The sequence below is a fragment of the Musa acuminata genome, chromosome BXJ2-10 (genome assembly GCF_036884655.1).
Source record: "Musa acuminata AAA Group cultivar baxijiao chromosome BXJ2-10, Cavendish_Baxijiao_AAA, whole genome shotgun sequence".
In the NCBI taxonomy this organism is placed as follows: Eukaryota; Viridiplantae; Streptophyta; class Magnoliopsida; order Zingiberales; family Musaceae; genus Musa; species Musa acuminata.
In genome coordinates this window covers 29,832,501-29,847,156 of record NC_088347.1, presented here as the reverse complement: position 1 = coordinate 29,847,156, position 14,656 = coordinate 29,832,501, and the positions used below count along the sequence as shown (strand labels likewise).

Below are 14,656 nucleotides of genomic sequence, written 5' to 3'. Positions count from 1 at the left end.
CTAGAATGAAAAGATAGAGAGAAATAGATCCCTTGGCGGATGCTACATTTGTTCCTAAATCACTTAGATTTTTTTCACATTACCTAATCAAGAAAGGGTTTAGGAAAATGCATTTTAGTCAAGTTGTTAGATATGACAGTCCAAGACACCATAACATAGGCATTGGAGATATCTAGCTTGAGAAGTGTCAAAGGTACTTTCATCAAGGACTCTGATATATTATGAGTTAACTCGTTAGATATAAGGATATTGTCATGCATGTTACTATTATGAATAAAAATATATTTTATGATAAGTAAGCTTTATTTCAACTCAATACCGATCCAAAATGATCTCGGTCAAGACCTTGACTCGTCGACGACTCAACCAACACATCTTCGAAGCTTTCAGCATATTATCTCTTCTAGCATATCGTTAGATCTTTTGACACATTGTTTGAACCTCCAACACATCGTTTGAACCTTCAATCTTCGACATATTGATCAATCCTCCGGTTTGACTTTCAATTCTAACATAATAATTCACTTGCACAATTTTGTATTCTCTAGTTCGACATTTGACTATTCGATGTTTTGAGTTTATGATCGAAGTATTTCCTATATAACTTCTTAATAATATATTAGTTCATCAATTTATTTCATCGTTAAAATCCAAGATTCAACACCCTCGAGGTATGAGAAGAATGAGAAATGAGGTGAAGACGATAATGGAATGAGGCAAAAGATATGGGTAATTTTATATATTAAAAAAAATGATATTATGATAAAATAAATAGAAAACGAGCGTTAATAAAAAAATAAATTTTTTTTTGGTATTCATGGACAAGTAAGTTGACTAAAATTTAATCCACCCGCATAAATTATAAATTTGGGTATAAGAAAAAGAAAGACAAAATCTGATATCCAAATTGCTTATCATGGATAGTGACATATTGCGTGTTCTTCCAAAATCAACATTTGGGACCCATCGACCAATGAGAGATCGACAGCGCACGGCGTGTTCGGTAAGTAGTCCAAGAACACAAGGGTTCCGTACGGTGACAGAGAGGTGGCCCCCGCTCCAGCCACTATAACAGAACCCTGGGCCAATCACAACTCGACAACGTCGTGATCCCATTACCACCCCGGTTGTCATAAACCCGCATTTGGTTTCCTTCGTCGAGCGCTTCTCCTTATTCTTCTCTCTCTCTTACTTCTTCTATAGGTGGATCGGCGTTTAGCGACTGGGTTTCGAGATCGGAGGAGGGATCGATCGAGATGGGGCGGGGGAGAGTGCAGCTGAAGCGGATCGAGAACAAGATCAATCGCCAGGTTACCTTCTCCAAGCGCCGATCGGGGCTGCTCAAGAAGGCCCACGAGATCTCCGTCCTCTGCGACGCCGAGGTCGCCCTCATCATCTTCTCCGCCAAGGGCAAGCTGTATGAGTACGCAACCGATTCCTGGTGCGCCTCGCTCCTCTCATCTCCTCTCCCCCCTCTAGCTTGCGCTACCCGATCGCCCTTTCTATATGCTTTTAACGGATCCGCTTTTGGATTTTCTTGGTGTGATCCCCGATCGATCGGATTTTCTATGTCCGCTGCACCGGAAGACTGAAAATACTCTGTTTCCTCGTCCTTGCCATGCTACAGTGTTCGAATATCCAACTATCTATTTTGGGTAGGATTTTGAGCAAAATTGGACGAGAACGCGTGAGAGTTCGATTGCTGACCTGCACGTTCTTGTTTCTTGATTTAGAACTGTGAACACGACGATATCTGGCCACTTTGCTGTTCTCCAAGCTTAAGACTGTGCGGTTGATGAGGAACATGGCATAAGTCGGCACTCCTTTTAGGGAGTAATTCGGGGCTATTCCTTCCTGCTTCGGGGAGGTGCCCATTAACTGCCAAATATGTTGCCGAACAGGTGCAGTTCCCATAGGTAGAGGTGACCTCGTACGTTGGCTTGAGACTAGGAAGGGAGGATTGAGACTAGGAAGGGATGGATTTTGACGCCACAGAAAACCGGAAAAGAACCTTTTCTTTTAAGTTACTTTTAGTTCGATTCATTGACCTCAGTAGCGAGATGGTAGTCTGCCGTATGCTGTCACAAAAGTTGCACGTAGATCTAGGGTTTCAATTCCTTCGTTGTCTACTTCCCTTATCTTTCGGTTAACTGTAGCAGAAACCAATGGCTCGTGACATGCAATGGTGTACGTGGAGGCTCTAGCGTTCGGGTCCCGTTAGTTTATTTTCAACACTAAACTCTATAGGTTGTGATTCTTTGGTATACTTTGGTTGTCAGCATTCTTCAGACAGTATACCCTTTCAATACAAGGGACTCACGTTTACGTACAAATCATGTTCTTCTTCTAGAGTGCTTCAATCCCTAGTATCCTAACTGGAAGCACCACTTGATTGTTAATAAATGATTGTCATATGCATGTACCGTAGAATAAGATTTCGACGTCTGCTAGATATATGCATCAAGTATATATCTACTTGCGTGGAAACGTGACATGCATAAGAATTTTATGGCGTTAAAAATTAATGCTTGATGAACTTGATAGGAAGAAGGGACAGAGTTATAAGATAAGATATTTTATATTTCACTCAAAATTTTTATAACTTTAAAACTCTATATTTTTCATAATCCAACATGAGGTTTATATAATCCTCAAAGATACATTACATTAATTATATTTAAAATGAATTATTCTTTTTCAAGAAACCTCTTCAAAAATTAATAATCAATTTGATTTATCCTTTTATAGACACTTAGTTTATTTTTTCTTCTTGATATAATGAATCTTTCTTTTGATGCAATGAACATTTTTTTTGATGAAATTAATCTTCTTATGATATTTGAACAAGTTTAATTTCAATATTCTCTCCTCTTAAACTTGTTCCATCATGCAAGTTTCTTTCGACGATGTTAAAATATTTTAAATTTAAGAGATTTTGTAAGTATATTGGCCACTTGTTTAATATGATATAGCTCTACTTCTTTATTTTTGATATTATCTCTTATAAAATGAAATCTTATGTCGATATGCTTCAATCTTTCATGGTAAACTACATTAGACAATAATTGATTTATTATCAATATAAATCTTGATTGACTTTTTTGGTGGCATATGAAGTTATTGGAGTAATTTTCTTAGCTAGATTGTATGACAAACACAAGAAAATGCTATTATATATTCTGCTTCACAACTTGATAGAGCAACAATTTATTATTTTTTTGAAGACCAAGTGAATATAGCTTCACCAAAATAAAATATAAATTCAGTTGTACTTTTTCGATCATCATAGCTTTCGACCAATCACTGTCACTATATCCAATGAGCTCCAACATTTTAGATAATGAATATAATATTCTATACTTAATTGTTCGTTTAATATATCATAAAATTCTTTTAGCAACATTTAAATGAGATGTCTTAAGAGCTTACATATATCTACTTATTAAATCAACTCCAAATAACACATCAAGTTGAGTGCATGTCAAATATCTTAAACATCTAACTAGACTTTTATAATAAGTTGGATTAATATATTTACCTTCATTTTTCTTAGTCAACTTGGTGTCATATTCCACAAGTATATGTATAGGATGACAATCTTCCATAGAGAACTTCTTTAGAACATTTTTTACATAGTTTTCTTGTGAGATAAAAATTTCTTCATTGTCTTATATAACTTCAATACAAAAAAAATAAGTCATTAAGCCCAAGTAGGTCATCTTAAATTTTTTTTTATAGAGTACTTAAAGTCTTTAATCATGAAGCTATTATTGCATGTAAATATTAAATCATCTACAAACAGGCATACAAACAAGATATCTCCATAAGAGTTAGATTTCGTATAGAGAGCATGTACATGTGAACATTTAGAAAAATCATTTTGAATAAAATAAGCATCTATCTGAGAATTCCATGCTCGTGGGGCTTGTTTAAGCCCACAAAGAGTTCTTTTTAACTTGTATACTTTTTCTTCTTGTTCATGAATAATAAAACCAGGGGATTGTTGAATATATACCTTTTCTTCAATCATTCTATTAAAAAATACTAATTTGATATCCATTTGTAAAATTTTTCATTTTATTTGAGCTGCTAGGAAGATAAGTAATCTTACTGTCTCCAATCGAGCAATTGGTGCAAATACTTCTTTATAATGGATTCCATATTATTGATTATATCCCTTTGCAACCAATTGAGCCTTGTATTTCTCCATCTCCCCTTTTGTATTTTTTTTTGTTTGAAAAATCCACATAACACTTATCGCTTAGTGGTCTTCTGGAAGTATAGTAAACTCGAATGTATCATTTTTATTAATAGCATGAATCTCCACATTCATAGCTTGTCGTCAAGAAGTATAGTAAATCACATAATGTCTAAATTGGTCTTGTCCTTATAATCAGACTTCTTAAATCATGTGACATAACTGATCTAGGTGATGATTTCACCAAAATCACTTCGGTGTTTGCTTGTATTATATCATTCTCTTCTGAAGCTATATCTTTCTTATGTTATTCATCATTTTTCCAATTTTAAATCTATTGTTCATTAATTTCAATATCTCTTAACATCATAATTTTGTTTGTGATAGGATTGTAGAGTTTGTAACTACTGAAATTCTTAAATAACCTAACAAAATACAGTTCTGACTTTTACCCTCGAGTTTTGTTCTTTTTTCTTATGGTATCTTAGCAATGCAACACTTCCAAAAATTCTTAAATGATCGACTCTTGATTTCTGCAAGCTCCATACTTCTTCTAGTGTAAAATTACCAATTCGCCTTGTAAGAAATATGTTAAGTAAATAAACTGCATAAATAACAATATCTCCCCAAAATTCTTTAGGAATTTTTCTTTCTTTTAACATGCATCGGGCCATATTAAGTATAGTCTTATTTTTTTTGTTTCTGAAACAACATTTTGTTGAGGCATGCATGTCATAGTGAATTGATGTAAAATCTCATTATTTCTATGTAAACTTTCAAATTCATTTGAAATATATTCACCACTTGTTCTTAAACATTTAATTTTACAATCATTTTTTCTTTTAACCAAATCCTTAAATTATTTGAATTTACTTATTTTTTTTTCTTTTAATGTATAAACCCAAGATTTACTACTATGATTATCAGTAAAGATAAGAAAATACTTGTTTCCTCCAAGTGATATTAGACTGATAAAGCCACAAACATATGAGTGCACCAGATCAAGTCGATGTCATACTCTTTTTATTCTTCTGATATTGAAATGCTTTCTTTCTTGCTTGCCCATGACACATACTTTACATAATTTTGATCGATGATCAATTTCTTGACATTCCTATCACCATATTGTACTTCTTTAGAAGTTTTAATGTCTTAAAATTTAAGTGAGCATATCTAAGATATTATAATGTGGGAGTATCCTCAATATCAATTTTAAAATAATTTGATTGATAAAAAATACATAAATATAAAGGAAACATTCTATTCTTTATCATTTTTACATGTGATATCAATGTTTTATTCTTGTCATGAATTGAGAGAGTCATATCTTTCATCTCAATATCATAACATTTTTTAGGTAATTACCCTTAGTTTAGAATATTATTTTTCATATCTGGAACATAATAAACATTTGAAATACATAATTCTGTGCCTTCAAGGAGAATTTTACCTTTGCCTCTTATTGGTCTCTGAGACAAATCACCAAATGTAAGGTTTCCAGAATAACTTATATCTATTTTTAAAAATAATTTTTAATGCCACAGATATGATTTGAAGCTCTTGTATCTAAATATCATATCATAAATTGATCTTCTTTCATATTATCATACATCATCAATGAAACTTGATTTTTATTCTTTTATTTTTCAATAAAATTTACCTTGTTAGGATTATAATAAAACGAGTAATGTCCAAACATTTTACAAATATAGTATTATATTTTAGATATTTTAGAATTTTTACCACGTCCACGGCCTCAGCTACTTCCTTGGCCATAACCTTAACCTTTTTTATTAGAATTTTCTCCACCACCTTCATTATTTAGAGATTCTTGATTAGTTTAATTTCTACTTCATCTTCATTTTTTAGAATTTGATTCACCTTTATTTTCAAGAATAATCCTTTGTTCATAAACTTGAAGGGAACCCATAAGTTGTTCTAAAGATATTTTTTTTTCAAATCTTTAGATTCTTTAATTACAACAATAATAAAATCTTTTTTCTTTTACTCTATGATCATTTATTTGTTTACCATTTCTTCTCATTTGATAAACAATAGAAATGACTTTTGAGAAGTAATTAGAAATAGTTTCAGAAGTACTTTATTGTAATTTTTCAAACTTAGCTCGTAAAACTTATAGACGAAGTTTTTTTACCTCATCAACACCAACAAATGTCGAAGTATTTCTCAAGCCTTCTTTGAAGTATTTGCTGAAGTGATAATTTTGAACATTGTATCATCAAGCCCTTGGTAGCAATGTTTTTTTCTCCTTCTTCCTTCTCTTTCTTCTGCTTTGATTGTGAACAAGTCATTGTATCTTGGTTTAACAAATCCATCTTCTACAAACTCTCATACATCTTGGGAAGAAGGAAGAAAGGATAGAGTTATCACATAAAGGAAGAGTAAGACAAGACAAGATATTATATATTTCACTCAAAATTCTTTATAACTTCAAAACTCTATATTTTTCATAACCCAATATATGAGATTTATATAATCCCCAAAGATATATTACAATAATTATACTCAAAATGAATCATTCTCTCCTTCAAGTACCAATAGTCAATTTGACTTATCTTTCCTAGATATTTAATTTACTTTTTTCTCTTGATATAATAAATCTCTCTCTTGATGCAATGACCTTTCTTTTGATGAAATTAATCTCATACTTATACAAGTTTAATTCCAATAAAATGCACAATACATTATAGGTTCTTAGGCAGATTTTGAACGATTTATCAGTGATGAAATATGGTAAGAGATGATGATGTTCCATGGATTTTTTAGTGCTTCATGTTGTTTTTGGTTAAAATCCTAAAATTTGAGGTGTGCTAGTTGATATTAGCTACAGTGCTTGGAAAAGCATTTTTGAAGAATGGAGATTGAAACTTACAAGATCATTATTAGATCATCTATACTTAATGGATCTAAGTGTTGGATTATTAAAAATATTATATATATATAATTTATATTGTTGAGATAAAAGTACTCAGAAAAGATAAAAAAATATATTTATATGTGAATAATTGGATATAGTTTCGAAATATGATAAGGAAGAATTCTTTAAGGTGATGAGAACATCTACTAAGGATTTGTAGATATTGTGATTAGAAGATGTAAAATAATTTATATTAATTATATATAGAGAAATAGGGGAAGATCTAAAATATTTTAACTAAATTATAAATAAAAATTTAAATACTCTTTGTTTAACTAAGAACATGACTTTTTATAGAACTTGCAGAGGATAAAATATCCATGTAACTCACCTTAAATAGTTAGGAGATTATGATCTTGACAGTCAAAGATTTATGTAGCTCATCTTAAATAGTTGGAAGATTATGATCGATCAAGTGAGTTTTGCAATGTCGCCTGAAGCTCACATTTGTCAAAATGTCATTGACTTAAATATGATGTGTAATTAGGGATTGCTGATTTGGCGTAGACTATATGTTGTGATGTAAACGAACTAGAAGTTCCGCGCAATTAAACAGACAGCATGTGATCGAGTCGCTCAAGGTAGCATGAAAATTTAGCTGCGCACTGTTGATTTGTGACTAATTACAACTCATTTGTTATCCTTCAGATAGATGCAGGGAGTAAATGCTACTGCAGGATCTTACTACCTATTGATTATAATTTCTGACCTCGTACTTGACTGAAAACCTCGCAGCTCATATTGATCTATCACTTGCCATTTAGTCAAATACTTTATTGAACACTGAAGTCCGAAATGAATATTCGGACTGATCTGTTGCCTATGTGGATTATTCAGCAAGAATCTAAAAATTGCATGTTCTATATAATTAAGGCTCCATGAATTGTCATTTAAGTCCATTCTTTATTGTTAATGAGGTCAGATGTAGACAATGAAGAAGTAAGAACGAGATTTATAATTGGTACGACTTGTTTATTGAATGCAATAGGCTTACAGGCCTAAATAAAAGATGATTAGAAGAGCTAGAGAAGACTAAATATATATGTTTCTTTTTTACGCACATTTTGATATTTGAGTTTGTTTAAAGAAACAATCTAACATTTTTCTTTACATCCTTTTCTTTCACTTTTTCAAGTTCACCACAGACTAGAAACTTGGTAAATGGAATCAGAGTTTTCGTAATCCATTTTGCTTTCATAAAATCTTCTTAATAATTAATTAGGATTTTTTTAAGTAGTCAAATTGATCTCTAACTCATTAATTTAAAGAGCTAGAGAAGACTAAATTTATCATAATATATATTTCTTTTGAAGTACATTGGACATTCAAATTTGTTTAAAGAAACAAGCTAACCATCTTATTCACTTCATTTTTTTTTCCCCTTCGGGGTGCTACTTGCTGAATGTATGTGTGACTCGAACTTAGAATGATTTCTGACAATTATATGCATAATTTCTGAGGTATTTATTGATATTTTATAATGTATTTACTCACATATGTACTAGGACGTTTTCTAAAGGGAATCAGAATAAAAAAATGTATGCCCAATTTAGGTCAAAAATCCAATCAAATTCAATGAATTCTAGTAATTGTATGAAGTTGGATGATTATCTGCAAAATAAATTATGCATTGTAACATTTGATATCTTTTCTATGCTACTCTCTCATGTACAATAGAATGCATTGCCCATTTTATATAGTGTTTGGATGCATTTAGAAACATATTTTTGAAATGTGCATCAAGAACATAAAAATATTTAATAGATTTATTAAAAGAATATTTATCATAAAATAAATATAAAAATATTAAAAGAATAAATTTATCATAAAATATTTAATATATTTTAAAAATATAATTTTACCAAATAATACTTATATCAATACACATTTAAAATATAGTTTTTATCTGTTATTTATCAAACACTCAAAATATTTTATAATTATACATTCACTCAAATCTTTTTCTCCAACTGCATATTAAGAAAATACAATATGTTTCCAAATGCAACCTATATTTTGTAGGATCAATGGATCTATAATTGTTGCTGCAAATATCTTTTGATATGATAATATATTTCAACATAGAGATAGGCAAAGTACATCAATATTAAGTTCATAGGTGTTTGTTTTCTTAAAAAAAAAGGATAATAGTACATGAAGCAATAATATTGGGTGCCTGATTGCATGTGGTTGATGCATTATATACATGAAGACCGCTAAGCTTCTATTGTTATGCAGCATGGAAAAGATTCTCGAGCGCTACGAACGTTACTGTTATGCAGAAAAGGCACTAACCTCCTCCGAACCCGAGTTTCAGGTATGGTGATAGCATATTTATCTTAACCTCCAGTCACGATAAAGCTATCATCATTTGACTACGCCATATAAGTAGTTTAGTATATTGGCAAATACTATTAAATCTGTACCTGATTCTGGATATTAGATTGTTATTTGAAGTGGCATGTTTTATACTCCATCTTTTGTGGTGGTATATAGTTTAATAGTAAATTTGTGCTGCTATTACTTGATTAGTTGTGATGTATTTTCTCATACTATGCAATCATTGGACAAGCTTGTTATTCTTTTAGTATTTGCTCTAACATAAATTAACTAAATGTTGTCAAAGGGCATGATAGTTTGCACTATTATGTATTGTGGCTAATTCATGTCAGTATATTGCATGTACTGAACATGTTTATGGAACCCTGGCTACTTTGACTTCCGTAGTCTTCAGTAATTTCCAGTTAATTACACTTAAAGTCTTGATAGATATAACAATTTGACCTGGTGGAATTGTAATTAGGTTGTCCTAACATATATGATCTTATTAATTTACACCCTAACACAAACATGTTTTCCGCTTGTGGCCTTGAGCCATTGTGTCATAATCTATTGTTGTAATGTCAAAAGATGCATAAAATGGTTCATCAAATGGAAATATGAACCAAAAAGGCATTGTGGTTTCTTTTACTATCTGATGCTCGATTTTGCATGCTCTCGAGGTAGAAATGGACCCCCCCAAAAAAAAATTTCCAGAACCTAATTTGGCAGGGAATTGGACTCCTTGAACAAAGAGTTTTATTTCCATACAGACATGTATGTTAGAAGGCCAAGAGACCATGCATGAATTTCACGTCAGCTACATCAATTTCAATTTTGCAGCATCCTTGAATTGATCTAGTTCAATAATGTGCTATGGTATACGTAATCCCTGGTTCCCAATGTCAGGTTGGCATTACAAATCGAGTCCTAATTCTATTCTAATTAGTTGAAAGAGTTTTGATTAAATTAAGATTTTTTGATAAATTAAGATTTATTTATATAATTAAATTTTGAGTCTCAAGATTTTAATGATTGGGAGAGATAAAATATTTTGGGTACTCCTAGGATTTTCTCTAGTATACCTAGAGAGGGATTAGAGAAAGTTTTTCATGTGTGATGATATACAAGGGGAGGGATAACACAACAATTTTATAATTTATTTTATATATCAAAGAATTTTCTTTAGAATGTAAGCGAGAGTTACCAAAGCACATTAAATTTATATCAACTTTCTTGAATGCTATTTCATTGTTAATTTCTGGATTTGTTTTATTCTCTCTCTCCTTAACTAGTGGTATCAAAGTCCTATAAATATGATAATCTATGATTCAACAAGGATGTCGCTTCTTGTTTCTATTGGTTTTACTCTAGAGAAATTTGATGGAAGAAATAATTTTACCTTAAGCGGACAATGATGAAGGATTTTTGTATTCAGCAAAGCTTAGCAAGAATATTAAAAAGGTGAGCAAACAAACAAAAAAAGGAGCGACAAAAATTAAGAGGAGCTTAAGACAATGTGTGTACTTACGTCTTTGCATCACAAATAATATTAACAATAATATTATTAATGATAATCTTGTTGTGATTATTTGAGATAAGTTAAAAAAAAATTATCTGACTAAGAGCTTAACTAACAAGTTATATTTAAAGTACATTTTCTAGGTTGAGAATGGAGAAAAACATACTTGCTAAAGCATCTAAATATATTCAATAAATATTAGATCAATTGAAGAAAGTTGATGTAAAGATTGATGAAGAAGATAAGATATTATTGATTCTTACATCACTCTTTAACTCTTGTTGCAACTTTGTAGATATGATACTTTATAGGAATGAAATTGTAACTTTAGAATGAGTTGAAGAAGTCTTAATGTCTCTTGCTTTCGGGAAAAGGATAATAAAGAAATATACATAGTGATGCATTAATTGCTCAAGGTGAAGATTGATGAGTATGATTTTCAAACAAAAGTGAATCTATCATGGTAGGTCAAGACCAAAAGTTAGATCTTTGAATAATGTTCAGTATTATAAAATATGAAGAGTATCGATATATCAAGTATAATTATCTGAGAAAAAAAAAAGAAAAATAGGCTCATGAGTGCTCTCTTGTAATGGATGGTGATGGAATGATACATCACAAAACTCTAAAAGGTAATGATACATCTTTTTAAAAGAGTTGATTTTTACTTTCTACTTATATTACTCGTGTTTACACTCAAAATTATTATTTTAATTCATTAAATGATAAGATCATTATTAAGTTGAGTATACGTCATGATTCAATGATGGAGGTCAGGGGTGTCAGTAAAGTAAAAATAAAAAAATTGATAAAGTGTTAAATACTTTGGAGAATATAACTTAGATTTGAAAGATGTGCAAGAATTTAATTTGTTTGAATCTTCTAAATTCTTAAGATTTATGACTACAAGGCTATATAATTTTAAGTGATTCACGATTGTATGATGCTGATAAAATGAAGATTGCATTAAGGATTGTACCATATGAAAAAAACATAGTAAAGGTCTCAAAAGGCTGAAAAGGAAATGATAGGTACCTATACCAACATGTGATGTAGGAAACGAAAAGAGATTTCTAAGATGCAGATGATCATGAGAGAAAAAACTCTATTGGTGCAAATTAATAGGGAGCCATAATTAAATTAATTTTTTAGTAAATTAAAATTTATTGTTATAAATACAAGTGTCAAGATTTTTTTAAGATAGAGAGACAATACACTTTCAGTGTTCTTAAATATTTTTCTAGTGGATCTAAAGTGGATTTAGATAAAAATTCTTAGATTTATCTGAAAGAAGATATGGTGCTTTAGTTGAAGTAATTCAAACATTTTGTAATTGATCTTATGTATTAAAAATTTTAATTTTTTTCATCGATGCAAGTAAAAATTATCGAATCACATTAATTTTTAAATCGATATTTTGATATATTTTTGTTATTAATCTTTAAATATTTTGTTTTGAATTTTCAATTCTTTACCTCCCAGCAGAACATTAGACCCTATGAATATAGACTCGACAACAATATATTTGTGTAATAAAAAAAGCCTACCCACATGGACTCGGAAAGAGCATACCAACAAGTAACCTAAACTGCAACGTAAGCTAGCTTTAAAAAATTTTAGGTTGAAATTCAAACGATGTTATTGTTCTGTTGTCAACATGACAATGCAATGTAAGAAAGAACACAGATAAGTTATTTTAGTTTAGGGTAAAGGGATGTTGCATCCTGATCTTGATATAAGTCGAATAACATTCCAACCTCAAGTTATTGGTTATGTTGTAGCTCAAAAATTATTAAAACAAAAAGAAGTTTACTACTTGTGAAACTTCCATGGATCCATAGAACCAAAATTAGTATTGAATGACGGAGATATGCATTGAGGGAACCCTAAATCATTAGGATCGGCTTTATGTGTCAGTTGTTATAGTAACGTTAGTATTGACCCTAAATCCGTTGTTATTTTTTTAGTGTTTTGTTCCTTGCATTGTGATTTGCTGCTATGCCTTACTTTGTCTTTGTTTGAGAACATATTTGACATTGATGGTGTAATACATGCTTTAAATGAGAATTGATATTTGATTTTTTTTTTTCAAATCACATCTACCCTAGATGTTATATTAGAAATGTTCAAATGCTGATATTACCTTAATATAATTTTTTAAATTTTAAAAATATCCTATGACTTTATCTAAGATTATAAGATTGACAAAATTATTTAGTGAGAGACTAACATGATTTTATTTATTTATTTTTAAAGTTATTTTTAATTTATTTACATGATTATATTTTTTATTTATTATATATTTGAGTCATACTTTATTCTATTTTTAATTTAAATAAAAAATATGTATTCACTTTTGAATAAATATTAAAAATAGTAGAAAGGTAAATTTATAATAAAATATTTGAAGAACTTTTGAAATATAATTTTACAAGCAACATTTATATCAATACACATTTAAAATATCAATACACCTATATGAAGCATTTCACAATTGTACATTTATTCAAATCCCTTTCTCCACCTATACATTAAGAATATAAATCTATTCTCAGACAATAACCTTAGTATTAAAGCCCTTAGTGTTGGCTTCAATGATTCAACATCAATTTCTAGATTAAACTGGATCTTGGATATTGCCAGCCATTTGTGTTCCATTTACCAAATGTGTAGCTTGAAACCGGACAAATTTAGTTTCGATTGCTTCTATTGTAAGCCCCACTTGTCTTTTGTGCACACTGCCATGTATCATCTAAGAACCATAAAAACGACCTGTATCTTCAACTCTATTGAGATAAAGCAGAAAAGGACAACCTGTTTATATCATTGTATTGCATATACCTTTAAGAATACAGCAAGACATGTTTGTTGATGAGAAGCTAACTTGTTTTCTCTTTGGAAATGTTCAAGAACAAGATCACGCTAGGCTCTACCTAGATTAAATTCTGCACAGTTTGCATCAAATTCTTGCTTGTAGCTGACATCTTACTACTTCTTTATTACATCTTTCCGTCAATTTAGGTGGAAAAGGGTAATCGGAGGTTCTCAATAACGTAGCCAAATATCTCTATGGAGCAGGAGTCATAAGTTTTCTTCAGATTTTCTATCTCACTGTATCATGATAATCATGGAAATAGTCCTAACCAGTTAAAACATTAATACTGTCCCATTTGCTGCTGTTTAATAATGACTGATGCTTCTTAAATGTTACATAGGGCAACTGGTACCAAGAATATGCCAAACTTAAGGCTAAGATTGAGGCTTTACATAAAAGCCAAAGGTAACGAACTTTAGATACAGTTTGTCTTGAATACATGAAGAGATTGTGTTGGCTCGCTTGCAGGCATCTCATGGGCGAGCAGCTTGACTCGTTGTCTCTCAAAGAACTCCAACAACTAGAGCATCAGCTGGATACTTCTTTGAAGCAAATTAGGTCGAGAAAGGTAAAAACCCTCATTATTATACAGAAAATGTAACACTGTTTTATGCACGCAGCAAAAGAGGATTTTAGAGAACTTTTGAAATTGCCCCCGTGCTGATTGAGCTTCTTCCTGTTGTAGCACAAAGTTATGCTCGACTCCATTACCGAGCTCCAAAGGAAGGTAAGCATAGTTCGGTGAGATGCACGTAATTGTTATCGTTGCTTTTATTCTCCAGCATTAGCCAACTCTCAAACGTA

At 30.9% G+C, this 14,656-nt stretch overlaps 1 protein-coding gene across 1 annotated transcript in view; it reads left to right on the top strand.

Moving 5' to 3' along the window:
• Positions 1-1,155: 1,155 nt before the first annotated feature.
• LOC103968594 (truncated transcription factor CAULIFLOWER A) overlaps positions 1,156-14,656 on the top strand; it is a 15,562-nt gene continuing 2,061 nt past the window's right edge. Inside the window, exons 1-5 of the mRNA XM_009381859.3 lie at positions 1,156-1,441; positions 9,375-9,453; positions 14,193-14,257; positions 14,321-14,420; positions 14,538-14,579. Coding sequence (XP_009380134.3) covers positions 1,257-1,441; positions 9,375-9,453; positions 14,193-14,257; positions 14,321-14,420; positions 14,538-14,579 — 471 coding nt within the window. The 5' untranslated portion in view covers positions 1,156-1,256. The remainder of the gene's footprint in view (positions 1,442-9,374; positions 9,454-14,192; positions 14,258-14,320; positions 14,421-14,537; positions 14,580-14,656) is intronic.